The 14,549-nt window shown below is 33.4% G+C and overlaps 1 protein-coding gene across 13 annotated transcripts in view; it reads left to right on the top strand.

Moving 5' to 3' along the window:
• The window catches only part of LOC131676810 (rho GTPase-activating protein 100F), a 126,295-nt gene that overhangs the window by 34,645 nt on the left and 77,101 nt on the right, over positions 1-14,549 (top strand). Inside the window, exons 1-2 of one of the 13 annotated variants that reach the window (XM_058956149.1) lie at positions 9,454-9,657; positions 9,813-10,029. The exons of 11 other annotated variants lie outside the window; for them this stretch is intronic. In XM_058956149.1, the coding sequence (XP_058812132.1) occupies positions 9,982-10,029 (48 nt within the window). In that variant the 5' untranslated portion in view covers positions 9,454-9,657; positions 9,813-9,981. Of the gene's footprint in view, positions 1-9,453; positions 10,030-14,549 lie in introns of those variants that run through there. One more of the 13 variants, XM_058956148.1, reaches the window with a different exon arrangement.

The raw sequence follows: 14,549 nt of genomic DNA, 5'->3' as shown, positions 1-14,549 counted from the left end.
TGCAAATTGTAGTATGTGATTCTGACGGGGAGCCCTTCCGAGAACCTAGCTCTACAGCTCCAGTAGGACAACTCTCGAAAAAAAAAAAAAAAAAAAAAAGAATACCCGGTAGCAAGTATTCATGCCTTCCTCGCTCGCCTACATTATTCACTCGCAGGACCCATTTTATTTGCTCCTAAAACCATCGTAGTGGCATCAACGGCCCGGCGTTGATAGTCGCAAAGAGGTGCCGTCGAGAAATCCAAATCAGCCATGAGGCTCCACAAAGATCTCCGAACCGTCCGCCAGTAGCTGAAACTAGCAACGAGGTGTAAGAGTGCCCCTGAATCGCCGTTCTGTTGCCGAAGATCAGCCGTAAGGAACAACAGTGCTCGCCTATCGACGTAAAGTGGTCACATCGGACCCAGCCACCCAACAGCCCCGGTGTATCATCGCAGCAGCTTTCCTGTCGTAGTAACAATCCATCGACATAGCAGCCGACCGTTTCACTATTTGTCCCAGCGTTCGCCGGTCGGTCCCCTACGCACCTACACTCACACACAGAAATTGTAAGCTTCAATAAATAAATAAAAAACTGAAATGATCGTTGTTGCGTTTAAAGTGGGTAAAGGGTAAATATAAGTGCAATAATGAGGTATCAGATGGCACAGTGTAGCACGCAATCAAATTAGACGCACTCAAAAAAATATCGCAAGTTATGTGAATAGTTATGTGAATATTTTTAACCCTACTTTTCATGTAAATGTTACATGGCTATCAACTAATTTGTAGTTATTATCCTATTCCGGAAAAGTTATGTTGATAACAAGTTGATTAGTATCGAATCTACTTTCTACTTCTGCCGCAGTCAGACGTACAATCGAGTCAAGTGAACAACAGGCCTCTCGATCTAGTGCGCATTGTCTCAAGAACAAAGGAAACATCGGATTATTCTTGTCATCATGAGTAAAGTTGACGAAAAAGCTCTACTCCAACCCGCAGCGTTGGGTCGTTAACTTAAAATTTGTTTAAAACGACCGAGTTTTAGTGAAGTGGGATACCTTCTGAAGGTAAAAATGCAACTTAGGCTTGCGGAAGTCTTGTACCTTCAGTATCATAATCTTCGCAATGCAGTGTTAATATCATTCAACACGTTTGCACAAGCCGAGCCCTCCTGAACCAATTGCGAAATGCATGTCGCAATACGGAGAAGTAGAATCCATTACACCTGATACTTGGCGAAATTTCTTCTCGGGTACTCCTAACAGCGTTTTTGTAGTGAGTATGCGGGTTGAAAGGCCTATACCCTCCTACTTGACAATAAAACTCAAAACTCACGGAGCTACAATTATGCAAACTACGCTATGCACCCATGAGGAGCAAACTCCTACGTGCAAGTATTGTAATCAGACAGCTCATCATGGACAACCTTGCGTGGAAGATGCAGAGAAAAATGCATATCAACCGATTGCCAACTCATCTACGGTTAACCAACCTAAAACAGAGTTTTCAATACCAATGCCTGAACCACAAACACTAGCCAAATTTGTGGCAGCTGTTCAGACCATAATGACAATCGCAATAGAATCATCCAGCACCCCAAAAGCAACTATAAACAACACCGACAACGAATGTAGTAACAATGACGACGGATTTACACGATCAACAATAAGTGCAAGAAGCAGGGGAGAACATCTGATCCCGAACACCAAGCCGGCTTCGACCGGGACGTGAAAAACAAGAAAGAATTAAATGATTCCCCTGACGCTGTTTGCCAACAGACCTCGCGAAAGAAGGTCTCCGCTCGCAATAAAAGTTGCGTGCATGAGATCCAATATTACTACAATAATTTTTGTTTGTGTTTTTTACATGTATTGTAAACATATAAAAGATCCACGGCTCCGTTAAGCTACCGCTATGAGCCGTGTCAAATAAACGAATTAAAAAAAGTTGATTAGTATGTTAATGTCTGATAGATGATACATTTATGCATAATAATTGCAGAATTCCTAACTTTCAAAAATGTATCCAGGGACAATAGTCTTGAATTAAAAAATGTTATCGAACACTTGGGTTAAGACGTGATGTTTCCATGTATTTTTACATAGTAACATTTAACGATTTATATTACAGCTTTATAATCTAGAGCAATATAAATTATCAATTTTGGAGGCTTTTTAAATAATTTCATTTTCGTTGTTCTACTCATAGTATATTCTCTAGTGATTCAAGCAGACCTACGAAATAATAGCTTGGTGTACTATACCGGCAACAGTTCAGCTTCCGTTCTTGTTGAATTGCAAGATGGTGAGCATTCTTTTGTCCGTAGTGTAATTACTGGAGTAGATCAGCTTCCGTCTGTTCATAACCTCGAAGAACTGTGAATGTTTAAATTTCAATAAATAAATAATTTTTAGAGAAGTCGATTTATTCTGATATCACCTCATGTAAAATTCATCCTACGAATACCATCAAGTGCCATCTTAGCCTTACCTGTATATACTACATTGGATGAGTTGGACAGTTGCGGGTAAGACGGTACAGGTGGCCACATTTTTTCCTATGTATGAGTGCGGCTGCCATTTTTTTTTGACGAAACAGGATATGAATGAGCAAAAACATAAACGACGTAGTGGGCGATTCTGTTGTCATACTTTTTTTCGGTTCGGTCATAATTATTTTTTGTCGGTAGTTTTGAGATAAGGGACCATTCATAAATTACGTAACGCAAAAATTTCCCAAAATTGACTCCCCCCTCCCCCCATGTAACAAATTGTCACAAATTTCTTTATCCCCCCCTCCCCTATTACGTAACAAATTCCCTGAAAATTTTTTTTTTCTTCGGTGAAAACATGTTACGTAACGATCTAGCTTATTCCCCCTCCCTCCTATGTCACAATATGTAACAACTTGTCGAACCCCCTCCCCCCCCCCTAAAAGCGTTACGTAATTTATGAATGGTCCCTAAAAATTGTTCCTAAGTGTTCGATTCGGAAGATCCGAGATGAAGCTTGGCTTTTTCTGTCTTTTTATCATGCGCCAACCAAGAAGGATACTCGTCCGGATGTTTATGTCTATTTCCAGTGGTTCGGGCACTTTGTTTATATTTACAAGTATTAAGATATCTGACGTTTAAAATACACACACTGAGGTCTTGCATTTTTATACTACCGCCCTCCCCTTGAGCCCAGAAGTGGTTTGTTTTCCTCCCAATTCGCCGAGTAAACGATTTGTTTTCCTCCCAATTTAAACGTCAAAACGGCACAATACCAATGCAGCTGGATAACTTTATAAAACTAATACATTCAAAAGTGACAAATGTTCCATCCTTCTTCATCTTGAGTCGCGGGTTAACGGCAACACTGGAATTGTTAAACGAAAAAACCGTAATTTTTTGAGTCGACTCAGTGCAGACGCGAATGTTTTGTAGCTCTGTACTGTACAGTTAGTGAAAGACATGTTTCGGCATTTTCACGTTCCCATCAACCGGAGCCGTTCGTGTTTTTAGTGAGCAAGAAACCGAACGTTTTTGGATCATCCAGCCCGACCGATTTCGCGGGTGAGGAAGAACAATTCCTTACGACGAGAACGCGAATAATTTATTTGGAATTTCAGTAAAGTGTATAAGGAATCTGGCACTCAAGTAATCGAAACGAATTTTCGGGGCAGAAAACAAAATCCGGGGTACAACCGGGGACAATACCCTACAGTAACAAAACCAGGATAAAAATATACACTAAATAGTGATGGCATACCTTTTTCTAGAAGTATGAACACTGATTATCGATAGACACCGATTGTATTTCTAAATCACGGAAGAAAATCTGCCCTAAAGAACAACTCATGAAATAAAGAATGTAAATGGTGTGATTTTTCATTCAAAACAGGTTATATGGATTCCTTTCATTTTGTTCGGTGTATTGAGTGATTTTTTGCCTACAAAATGAAAACTAGCGAAACCATCTGCTTATGCAAGATAGAGGGAGAACGAAATTTTTTTTGTGAAAATCTGTTTCAGTAACTACAGTAGAAGTTTACGATCTATACCTGTTAACCAGTTGGCAGTTGCGTCATTATCTACATTTCCGGCTGAGTTAATTGTTGCTATTATGAAAAATCACGACCTTTTTCCACGTTATCTATATTTACGAATTTGAATAGTTTAATTACACATTAGAGTCACAAGAAAAAAATTATTTTCATCGAGGCACCCCAGAGTCAATTCCTAGACCCACCAGGAGTTTATGCTCCGAATTTGAGTCAAATTGGACAAGTCTAGCTACCGGACCAATGTGTTCAAAGTTTGTATGATATTTTTCGACAATTTACATGGAGAAAGTACACTAAGTTGCATTTTAACCGCTACATGGCACTGTATGCATCAGTTTATCACTGCAAGTAAACATAAGAAAGATAATTTTACTGCCTACAACTTTATCGAAGGCTGCAAATCAATCCAACTTTCTCAGGATAAGTTAATTAGTAAATGTTTATGCTGATATCTCGGAAATATGTATGACGGTAGTCAGCTATTCTCGTCCGTATCCCTTATGACCTATTTGTATAAAGTCATTATTCAATAGTGCTATGTTTGAAACTGAATCTCCTTGGTTATGCAACTAATTTTATCCGTTCTTATTTTAATGCAAATAATTAAGCAGTCTTAATTTTATTGTATTCAGAATTGCACATATTTTGTTGTACGTAATTTTGAATGTTCTTTGATTTGATGGCATTGGAATGAAACATGCTTCCGCCGGTTGTTGCCAACTGAGCTGACATTTCTTTAGACGGATGAAACTAATTTATTTGATTGTTTAGTGTTTTTGACTAACTGGGCATTTAATGCGCGTGGAGAATACGCATGGTCTTGTCTGAGTGAATGATGACTTTTTAATTATATAAGAGTAGAGAATTGACAGTTCGCTAGAAGAATCTTAAACCACTTACTAATTGGTCATATCAGCACACAGAACAAATGTTTTGTTGTCATATTCATTGGTTTACTTTTAGTCCACTAATCATCAATCAATTATATTATTTATTCTTATAGCATTTAGTGCTTTCATATGCTATGGAGCAGTACATGAATTGTAGTATCATGTTTAGCGTAATTCTTCATGAGTAAAAAATGTTATAGCTTGATTTTTAACGCAAAAAGTGACAAGTTAGTTTCTCTTCGCTCATTTTGTCTACAATCTTGTGCTAGTAATTAGCGTAAAAAACCGCGCATATGTTTTTGGTTGTATATTTGACATACAAAGTTAGTAGTTTCAGGTATTTCGGTAGTGCTTATTATATTATTATAATAATACCAAAGTTTATACACGATAAATAATTCTTGTATTACGAAATCTTCAATCACAAAGGTATTTCAACAAATATTTAAAAGTAATCGCTTTTTATTGTATTGAATTGTTTTCGAAATGTGTTTCGCTGGAATGAAAAAGCACGGAATAATAAAATCGAACACCTGCCGATTCATTCAATTAAACATAAGCAACACTCCCGACTGTCGGCTGTCCGGCCCTGAAGTCTCTTTTTTACAAACCGAACATTACAAAATTAATTCAACAACCGATAAATCCACCATAAATTCTCGATAGTTGGCTGCCCAAAGCAATCAACACGTGATAACACTTATGTGGTTGCATAGATCGTATCACCTTTAAAGATGAATCCATATTTGTTTAACTCTACCTCATCCTATTAATAAAGACTCCTTCCCGTGGCAAACGTCGAGATGCAGAGGTATACACGGTCTCCATAACAACGTTTATTACACTAACTTTCCTTTCCTTCCCCGATGTCTGTAAGGATGTGGCCGGTACCGTTATTGGCATTTCAAAGTATAGAACTCTCGAAACGTGCACATTTACGATGGATAGCTACTCCCCGGCTCCATTCGTTGATTCTCTGGGCAATTTCGCTTGTACTGGTCAATCACGAATTATACGGACATCATGCTCATATTGATATCTCGGAAATGTGTCATTTGTTTGCTGATTTTCAGCGAAATATTTCCCGTGTCTAAGTAAACAATCTTTCTCGGAGATCTCAGCGAAAAATGAATTAGCCGAGTACTCAGCTGTTCAAATTTCGTCAAAAGTTGCAAAAAATGCTGAAATTCGGCAGAAAATTATACGTGTATTTGATGTAAAAGCATATTCATTGTGCTGGAAAAATAATCGTTGACTAAGCCGAGAAATACTTTAACAGACTTTCCAGCAGATCATCCCAGATAATAAAACCACATCAAACCCACCTCCACCTTATCGCGCTTACCCTTGTCAGAATGTTGCCCCACCTCGCGGTTTCCTCGGAAAGGTGTACACATTTATCTCTGTGTTACTGCGATTGTTATTTTTTACGAACCAACAGGAAGATGTGAAGAAGAAAACGACTTCATTCGCATTGGTTGGCGATGTGAATACTTAGTAATAGTAATAGTAAACCTATTCCCCATACTTATTTTCTCCACGTATATCGTTCTTCGTATCGTTTGTTTGGTTTTGTTTATGTTACGTTACTGTCGTAATGATTAATATTCCGAAAGTAAGAAAACAAATGTCCCCACCGATCCATTTCCACATCTTGGTCCAACACGGCTTATTTCGATTCGCTTGTGTCGTCACCGAAGGATAGTAGACCGGGCGAGAGACTACGAGAGATGATGAGGTTCCTTCTGTTGCAAAAATTAACCAGTTGCAACCAAAAATAGCAATGCCAAAGAATTTAGTCCCTCGAGCGTTCAACATTTTTCCACCCACATTTAATCTAAGATGAGTTGAGACGTAGCCTCAGAACCACCTACCAGAAGGTCAAGCCATAAAGAAGGGTAAGCAAGACAACGAACCTGACAGATAGCAAATTTGCGGTTCCCTGTAAACTGTCTTGTTCGTAATGTTGTCCGGGAGCGGTTGTTTTATCGCTTTAAATAAGCACTTGTTGTTTGTTTGTTCTGTCTTGTCGCGGTTGCTGCGACTGCGGTAAACCAGGCAACATCAGCCACAGCATGCTTTGATGATTATTTGTGTGTTTCATTTGTCGTTTGTTTAAAACCGCGGGAGGATTGTGGTTTTGTTTCTTCGGTCCTGAGAACGAGTTACGATTTATGGTCGTTTGTTTCGTTCGTGGGATTAGTACCTATGATATTTGTAATGTTAATTGGCTCAACTATTAGCCGCTAATCACGTAGATCGGTTTTGCTTTTAAGGGCTATTTGTCGAAAAGTAATGTTATTATTTATTACCCACTTCATGCCAATTTTGTAATAACAACAACGTTTATAGACGGTCGTAACTTCAAGGTTATAAAGATTTTATTTGCAATAATTAGGTTATTAGTATTAGTAGTCATGGACGGCTCCAGCGCAATGACAAGTCGCGTATATGGGAATGGCTCTCACCATTAATTGTATTTTTATTTTATACATGTTGTAGATATATGAAATCCCACGGCTCTGTGAAGCTAACGCCTTGACCAGTGTCAAAATGTAACGTGGCGTTGCGCGATTTGACCGCTCATTTGGTATGTTCTACTGTTTTCGCAGGGTGTGGTTCGTTGGCTTACCACTGAACCCACGTCAGTTGACAATTCTACCAAGAAACGTTACAAGAGACTAACAAAAATATCAGCTGATCACAAAAGTTTTATGGAAAGCTACAGCAATTTAAAACGGGTAAAACCAAACCCAGTATACCGGAGGGCACACAAATAATTCAAGAGTGCTGATTCAAATGGACCTTAGTGACAAATGTAAACAAACTGAGTTATTTGCAGCACAGCATGTGATTACAACATAGCTAACGAATACCGAAAACCAGGATTCATTATACACAGTATTTATCAAAATAACAAGCATTATATAAAAAGTCGCAAAGTTTTCATGATCATATTTTGAAATTTTGCACTTGAGACCTTTTAAAATAAAAGGACCTATGCGCGAAATATTTCAAAACCTCTGCAACTGTTCATAGGCGCCATGCAAAAACGACGCAAGATTCATTTCATTCCATGTTTTCCCCACTGCACATAGGTACCTAGTAAAAACGTCCTAAGCATCAAAATAAAAGAAATTATTTTCTTCTGTTCATGCGACTTATTTTCGAAGTTGAATTTAATAAGTAAAATAAATTAAATGATAATTGGTAAGCTTAGTTATTCTAAAGTAACATGCCATTCGTTGGTTTTAACCACTTCCAGCCAATGATTTGTTAATATAAACTAAAGTTTCCCGCATTTTTTTTTCTGCAAGACTTCTGTTAAATCCAGTGCAACTATTTACCATAGTAATGAAGAACATTCGTATTCCGGTGCTCATTTTGTCGAAAACTTTGAAGAAATTCAATATTCGTCGTAAGAGCTACCTTTGCTGAAAAAAGCCGTATGTGCAGCGTCGTATGATTCTTGGGCCCGAAAAGAAGACCTATGTGAAAGGTCCTATAATTTTCAAAAGGACGCATCATTCTAAAGCGCTTAAAAACTACATTAGCACTAAACATTTCATGTTTTTAGCATTATTTACCTAAAGAGCATAGTCCTTAGACTATATTGGCATAATTGTTCCATCAAAACGCATATTTGTTCTCTAATAGGGATTTGTTTTAGGTCCATGAAACTTTAGCCTCGTTTTTCTCAGTTCGAGCTCAATGTCACTTAGGACCTTTTGAATAAGTACTCTTGAATTGCTCGAAAATTGTGCCAATCACGCATTACTCACAACCCAATTCCCCTAGTTTTTAGCAATTAAAACAGCAATCAATGATTTTCGTCTGCACGCCAACTTTGATGTAGCTTTGAATTAACATCCAAAGGGACCTCACTACAAAATGCATAACCTGCCAACATTTCTCATTCGCTGAGCAGCGGTACCATTTTGAAGAAGGGGAAAACTACTCAATCGTTTACTTGTGGTTGTAGTAGTAGTAGTAGTAGTAGTAGTATTAGCGGCAAACTATAGTACTAGTAAGTAGTAGCAGAAAGAATTCATGAACGAAAACGTCCTAGTGATGTACTGAACTGGCAGCATCAAACTTTCAGTGTCCTGCAGGAGTCTGCGCTATGGCGCGTTTGCTGAACGGGTTCTTCTCACCAACACAGATGCGCCACCAGGATACCGCTGCACACAAACACACCTGCGCACGTGGGAAAATTACCTCCTCACTAGTGTCGACCAGTCGGAGCTTCTCGGAAAATGGGGTGGGTGTTTAGTGTGTAGTACTAGAATTGGACTCTTCATTCTTTACGCACACTTCGTCGTCTGCCATCGCATCGTGTCGAAAAATCCAAGTAACCAGGATTGTGTCTTTCACTTGTTCTTGCAAACCACGAAATGGTCTGTTAAACCGAATGAAGTGAGCCGTGAGAAATGCAAGCAGCACTAGGTCGCTCACACTAATCGATCTCGAAGTGGATTGACGGTGGTTGGTGATGGTGAGATCCGTGCGGGGAGCAGAGTGCGAAATTAGCTTTCCTCGGTTCGCCTCGCAGGACAGCCTGCTAGAACAGAACCTTTGCTCGACTCTCTCGGATCGTTTTCGGTCTTTTCGGGTTCGGTTGTGCGGTCGAAAGAAGCGCCATATTTGTGTCCTCGTCATCGTCCCTTCTGCGGGAGTGTACCTCGGGTCGGTTAATAAAACGGCCAGTGCTAGTGGCAGCAGAACGAACGGGATCCAAGTAGCCAATCTCAGGATACATTTTTTTTCTTCATTTTCGGTAGTGCCAAATTTGAAGGTTAAGGTGCTGGCGAAAATTTTGCGTTTAGTAGTTAGCCTACTGATTTGGTTTGTGAAATGCAAAATGGAAAGAAATCAATTGTAATTTTTCTCTAGTACGTGTGCGGTGCATGTTGAAGTGGAACGTGATGTGCTTTCCAGTGGCAGCAGAAAAATCAGTGAAACCAATTAAATTGCCAATTTCGTGATAGTTCGAAACATATCAAATGAGCACAGTAGTAATTATTCGTCAGTTTGTAAAAGTTCACCGTCAATCATTGCTCAAATGTGTGACAGCACAAATACAGGGTGCTTTTTTAGCAGGAGTAGTAAGGTGAGAGCTTGACACTGTTCAAAGTGACATTGTCCCGAAAAAAATCCAAAGATTTTTTCCACAAGTAGAAGAAACAAAAATCATTAAAATGATTTTCCCACACACATTCTCCATGCCAGGCTCTTATACCCACTTGCTGTTGTAGGAATCCGAATCCAAGCATCCCCGAGCAAGAGTCTCTCCAGTGAGCCATAAATGAGTTTTTCTTGAACTTCCGCTCGCTTCCTGCCTATCTCTCCATCCGATGGATGGATTCGGCTCTTCCGTTGGAATACGTGCCCCATTAACCCATCCACCCTGTTTTCGTGCGCTTCGCTCTGAAGGACCCCGTAGAAGCAACGACAGGCGTCAGTGTTGCCATTAATTGATTTGTTTTATTATATGCAGTGTTCCTGAGATTAATATAGTCAAACATTTCGAGGATAACGATAGAGCAATTGTTAAATATGTAAGCTTTAGTTTTAGTCCGCTGCGTTGGTACTGCGTTTTGACGTTTGGGTTAAGAGGAAACCAAAACACCTCTGGGCTAAACACAGTGAAAACCCATTTTTATCAGCCCCTTGGTGAATTTTAGGCTGATAAAACGGGGACATTGACAAAATCGCTACATATTTTTCTTTCTGTTTAATAAACCGAAACTCTTATAATATTCTTCTTTAGTCCCTAGATACAGCCTCATAACCTTTTCTGATTATTTAAAACCTCCCTGACAGTGCAAAATTTAATCTAAATTTATATTTTTTCATAGTTCGGATCTCAAAGGTAAGAAAAATAGCCTCAAGAAAGGATTTACTCGAATTCAACTTGGTTCGTCTGCTGTAGCCCATCAAACAACCAACTATCAATTTTAGTATGAGACTGACGAAATCGGGTAAAAAAAATGATAAAATAGGGTCTTCACTGTACACTAGGAGTTTAAAAATGTTTTAACGTTATTCTTATGACATTTTTCTAGTTGCCAATTATTTAAATGAGGTCCTATTCTGTTGTCTGTACGAATTATAAGGCAGTCCCGATACATAAAACATAAAACATAAAACATAAAACATAAAACATAAAACATAAAACATAAAACATAAAACATAAAACATAAAACATAAAACATAAAACATAAAACATAAAACATAAAACATAAAACATAAAACATAAAACATAAAACATAAAACATAAAACATAAAACATAAAACATAAAACATAAAACATAAAACATAAAACATAAAACATAAAACATAAAACATAAAACATAAAACATAAAAGGGGAGGGTGTAGCGTAGTTGGTAAATCAATTGCCTTGCACGCAGCGCACCTGGGTTCGAGTCCCGACCCCGCACATAGGGTTAGAAATTTTTCATAAGAGATTTTCTAACCCGAAGAGGCGAATGACCTTAAGGTTAAAACCTCTATAATCGAAATAAAAAAAAATAAAACATAAAACATAAAACATAAAACATAAAACATAAAACATAAAACATAAAACATAAAACATAAAACATAAAACATAAAACATAAAACATAAAACATAAAACATAAAACATAAAACATAAAACATAAAACATAAAACATAAAACATAAAACATAAAACATAAAACATAAAACATAAAACATAAAACATAAAACATAAAACATAAAACATAAAACATAAAACATAAAACATAAAACATAAAACATAAAACATAAAACATAAAACATAAAACATAAAACATAAAACATAAAACATAAAACATAAAACATAAAACATAAAACATAAAACATAAAACATAAAACATAAAACATAAAACATAAAACATAAAACATAAAACATAAAACATAAAACATAAAACATAAAACATAAAACATAAAACATAAAACATAAAACATAAAACATAAAACATAAAACATAAAACATAAAACATAAAACATAAAACATAAAACATAAAACATAAAACATAAAACATAAAACATAAAACATAAAACATAAAACATAAAACATAAAACATAAAACATAAAACATAAAACATAAAACATAAAACATAAAACATAAAACATAAAACATAAAACATAAAACATAAAACATAAAACATAAAACATAAAACATAAAACATAAAACATAAAACATAAAACATAAAACATAAAACATAAAACATAAAACATAAAACATAAAACATAAAACATAAAACATAAAACATAAAACATAAAACATAAAACATAAAACATAAAACATAAAACATAAAACATAAAACATAAAACATAAAACATAAAACATAAAACATAAAACATAAAACATAAAACATAAAACATAAAACATAAAACATAAAACATAAAACATAAAACATAAAACATAAAACATAAAACATAAAACATAAAACATAAAACATAAAACATAAAACATAAAACATAAAACATAAAACATAAAACATAAAACATAAAACATAAAACATAAAACATAAAACATAAAACATAAAACATAAAACATAAAACATAAAACATAAAACATAAAACATAAAACATAAAACATAAAACATAAAACATAAAACATAAAACATAAAACATAAAACATAAAACATAAAACATAAAACATAAAACATAAAACATAAAACATAAAACATAAAACATAAAACATAAAACATAAAACATAAAACATAAAACATAAAACATAAAACATAAAACATAAAACATAAAACATAAAACATAAAACATAAAACATAAAACATAAAACATAAAACATAAAACATAAAACATAAAACATAAAACATAAAACATAAAACATAAAACATAAAACATAAAACATAAAACATAAAACATAAAACATAAAACATAAAACATAAAACATAAAACATAAAACATAAAACATAAAACATAAAACATAAAACATAAAACATAAAACATAAAACATAAAACATAAAACATAAAACATAAAACATAAAACATAAAACATAAAACATAAAACATAAAACATAAAACATAAAACATAAAACATAAAACATAAAACATAAAACATAAAACATAAAACATAAAACATAAAACATAAAACATAAAACATAAAACATAAAACATAAAACATAAAACATAAAACATAAAACATAAAACATAAAACATAAAACATAAAACATAAAACATAAAACATAAAACATAAAACATAAAACATAAAACATAAAACATAAAACATAAAACATAAAACATAAAACATAAAACATAAAACATAAAACATAAAACATAAAACATAAAACATAAAACATAAAACATAAAACATAAAACATAAAACATAAAACATAAAACATAAAACATAAAACATAAAACATAAAACATAAAACATAAAACATAAAACATAAAACATAAAACATAAAACATAAAACATAAAACATAAAACATAAAACATAAAACATAAAACATAAAACATAAAACATAAAACATAAAACATAAAACATAAAACATAAAACATAAAACATAAAACATAAAACATAAAACATAAAACATAAAACATAAAACATAAAACATAAAACATAAAACATAAAACATAAAACATAAAACATAAAACATAAAACATAAAACATAAAACATAAAACATAAAACATAAAACATAAAACATAAAACATAAAACATAAAACATAAAACATAAAACATAAAACATAAAACATAAAACATAAAACATAAAACATAAAACATAAAACATAAAACATAAAACATAAAACATAAAACATAAAACATAAAACATAAAACATAAAACATAAAACATAAAACATAAAACATAAAACATAAAACATAAAACATAAAACATAAAACATAAAACATAAAACATAAAACATAAAACATAAAACATAAAACATAAAACATAAAACATAAAACATAAAACATAAAACATAAAACATAAAACATAAAACATAAAACATAAAACATAAAACATAAAACATAAAACATAAAACATAAAACATAAAACATAAAACATAAAACATAAAACATAAAACATAAAACATAAAACATAAAACATAAAACATAAAACATAAAACATAAAACATAAAACATAAAACATAAAACATAAAACATAAAACATAAAACATAAAACATAAAACATAAAACATAAAACATAAAACATAAAACATAAAACATAAAACATAAAACATAAAACATAAAACATAAAACATAAAACATAAAACATAAAACATAAAACATAAAACATAAAACATAAAACATAAAACATAAAACATAAAACATAAAACATAAAACATAAAACATAAAACATAAAACATAAAACATAAAACATAAAACATAAAACATAAAACATAAAACATAAAACATAAAACATAAAACATAAAACATAAAACATAAAACATAAAACATAAAACATAAAACATAAAACATAAAACATAAAACATAAAACATAAAACATAAAACATAAAACATAAAACATAAAACATAAAACATAAAACATAAAACATAAAACATAAAACATAAAACATAAAACATAAAACATAAAACATAAAACATAAAACATAAAACATAAAACATAAAACATAAAACATAAAACATAAAACATAAAACATAAA

Source organism: Topomyia yanbarensis, chromosome 1 (genome assembly GCF_030247195.1).
Source record: "Topomyia yanbarensis strain Yona2022 chromosome 1, ASM3024719v1, whole genome shotgun sequence".
NCBI classification, from domain to species: domain Eukaryota; kingdom Metazoa; phylum Arthropoda; class Insecta; order Diptera; family Culicidae; genus Topomyia; species Topomyia yanbarensis.
Note: the sequence above shows the minus strand (reverse complement) of the source record. Positions and strands in the feature narration are given on the sequence as shown.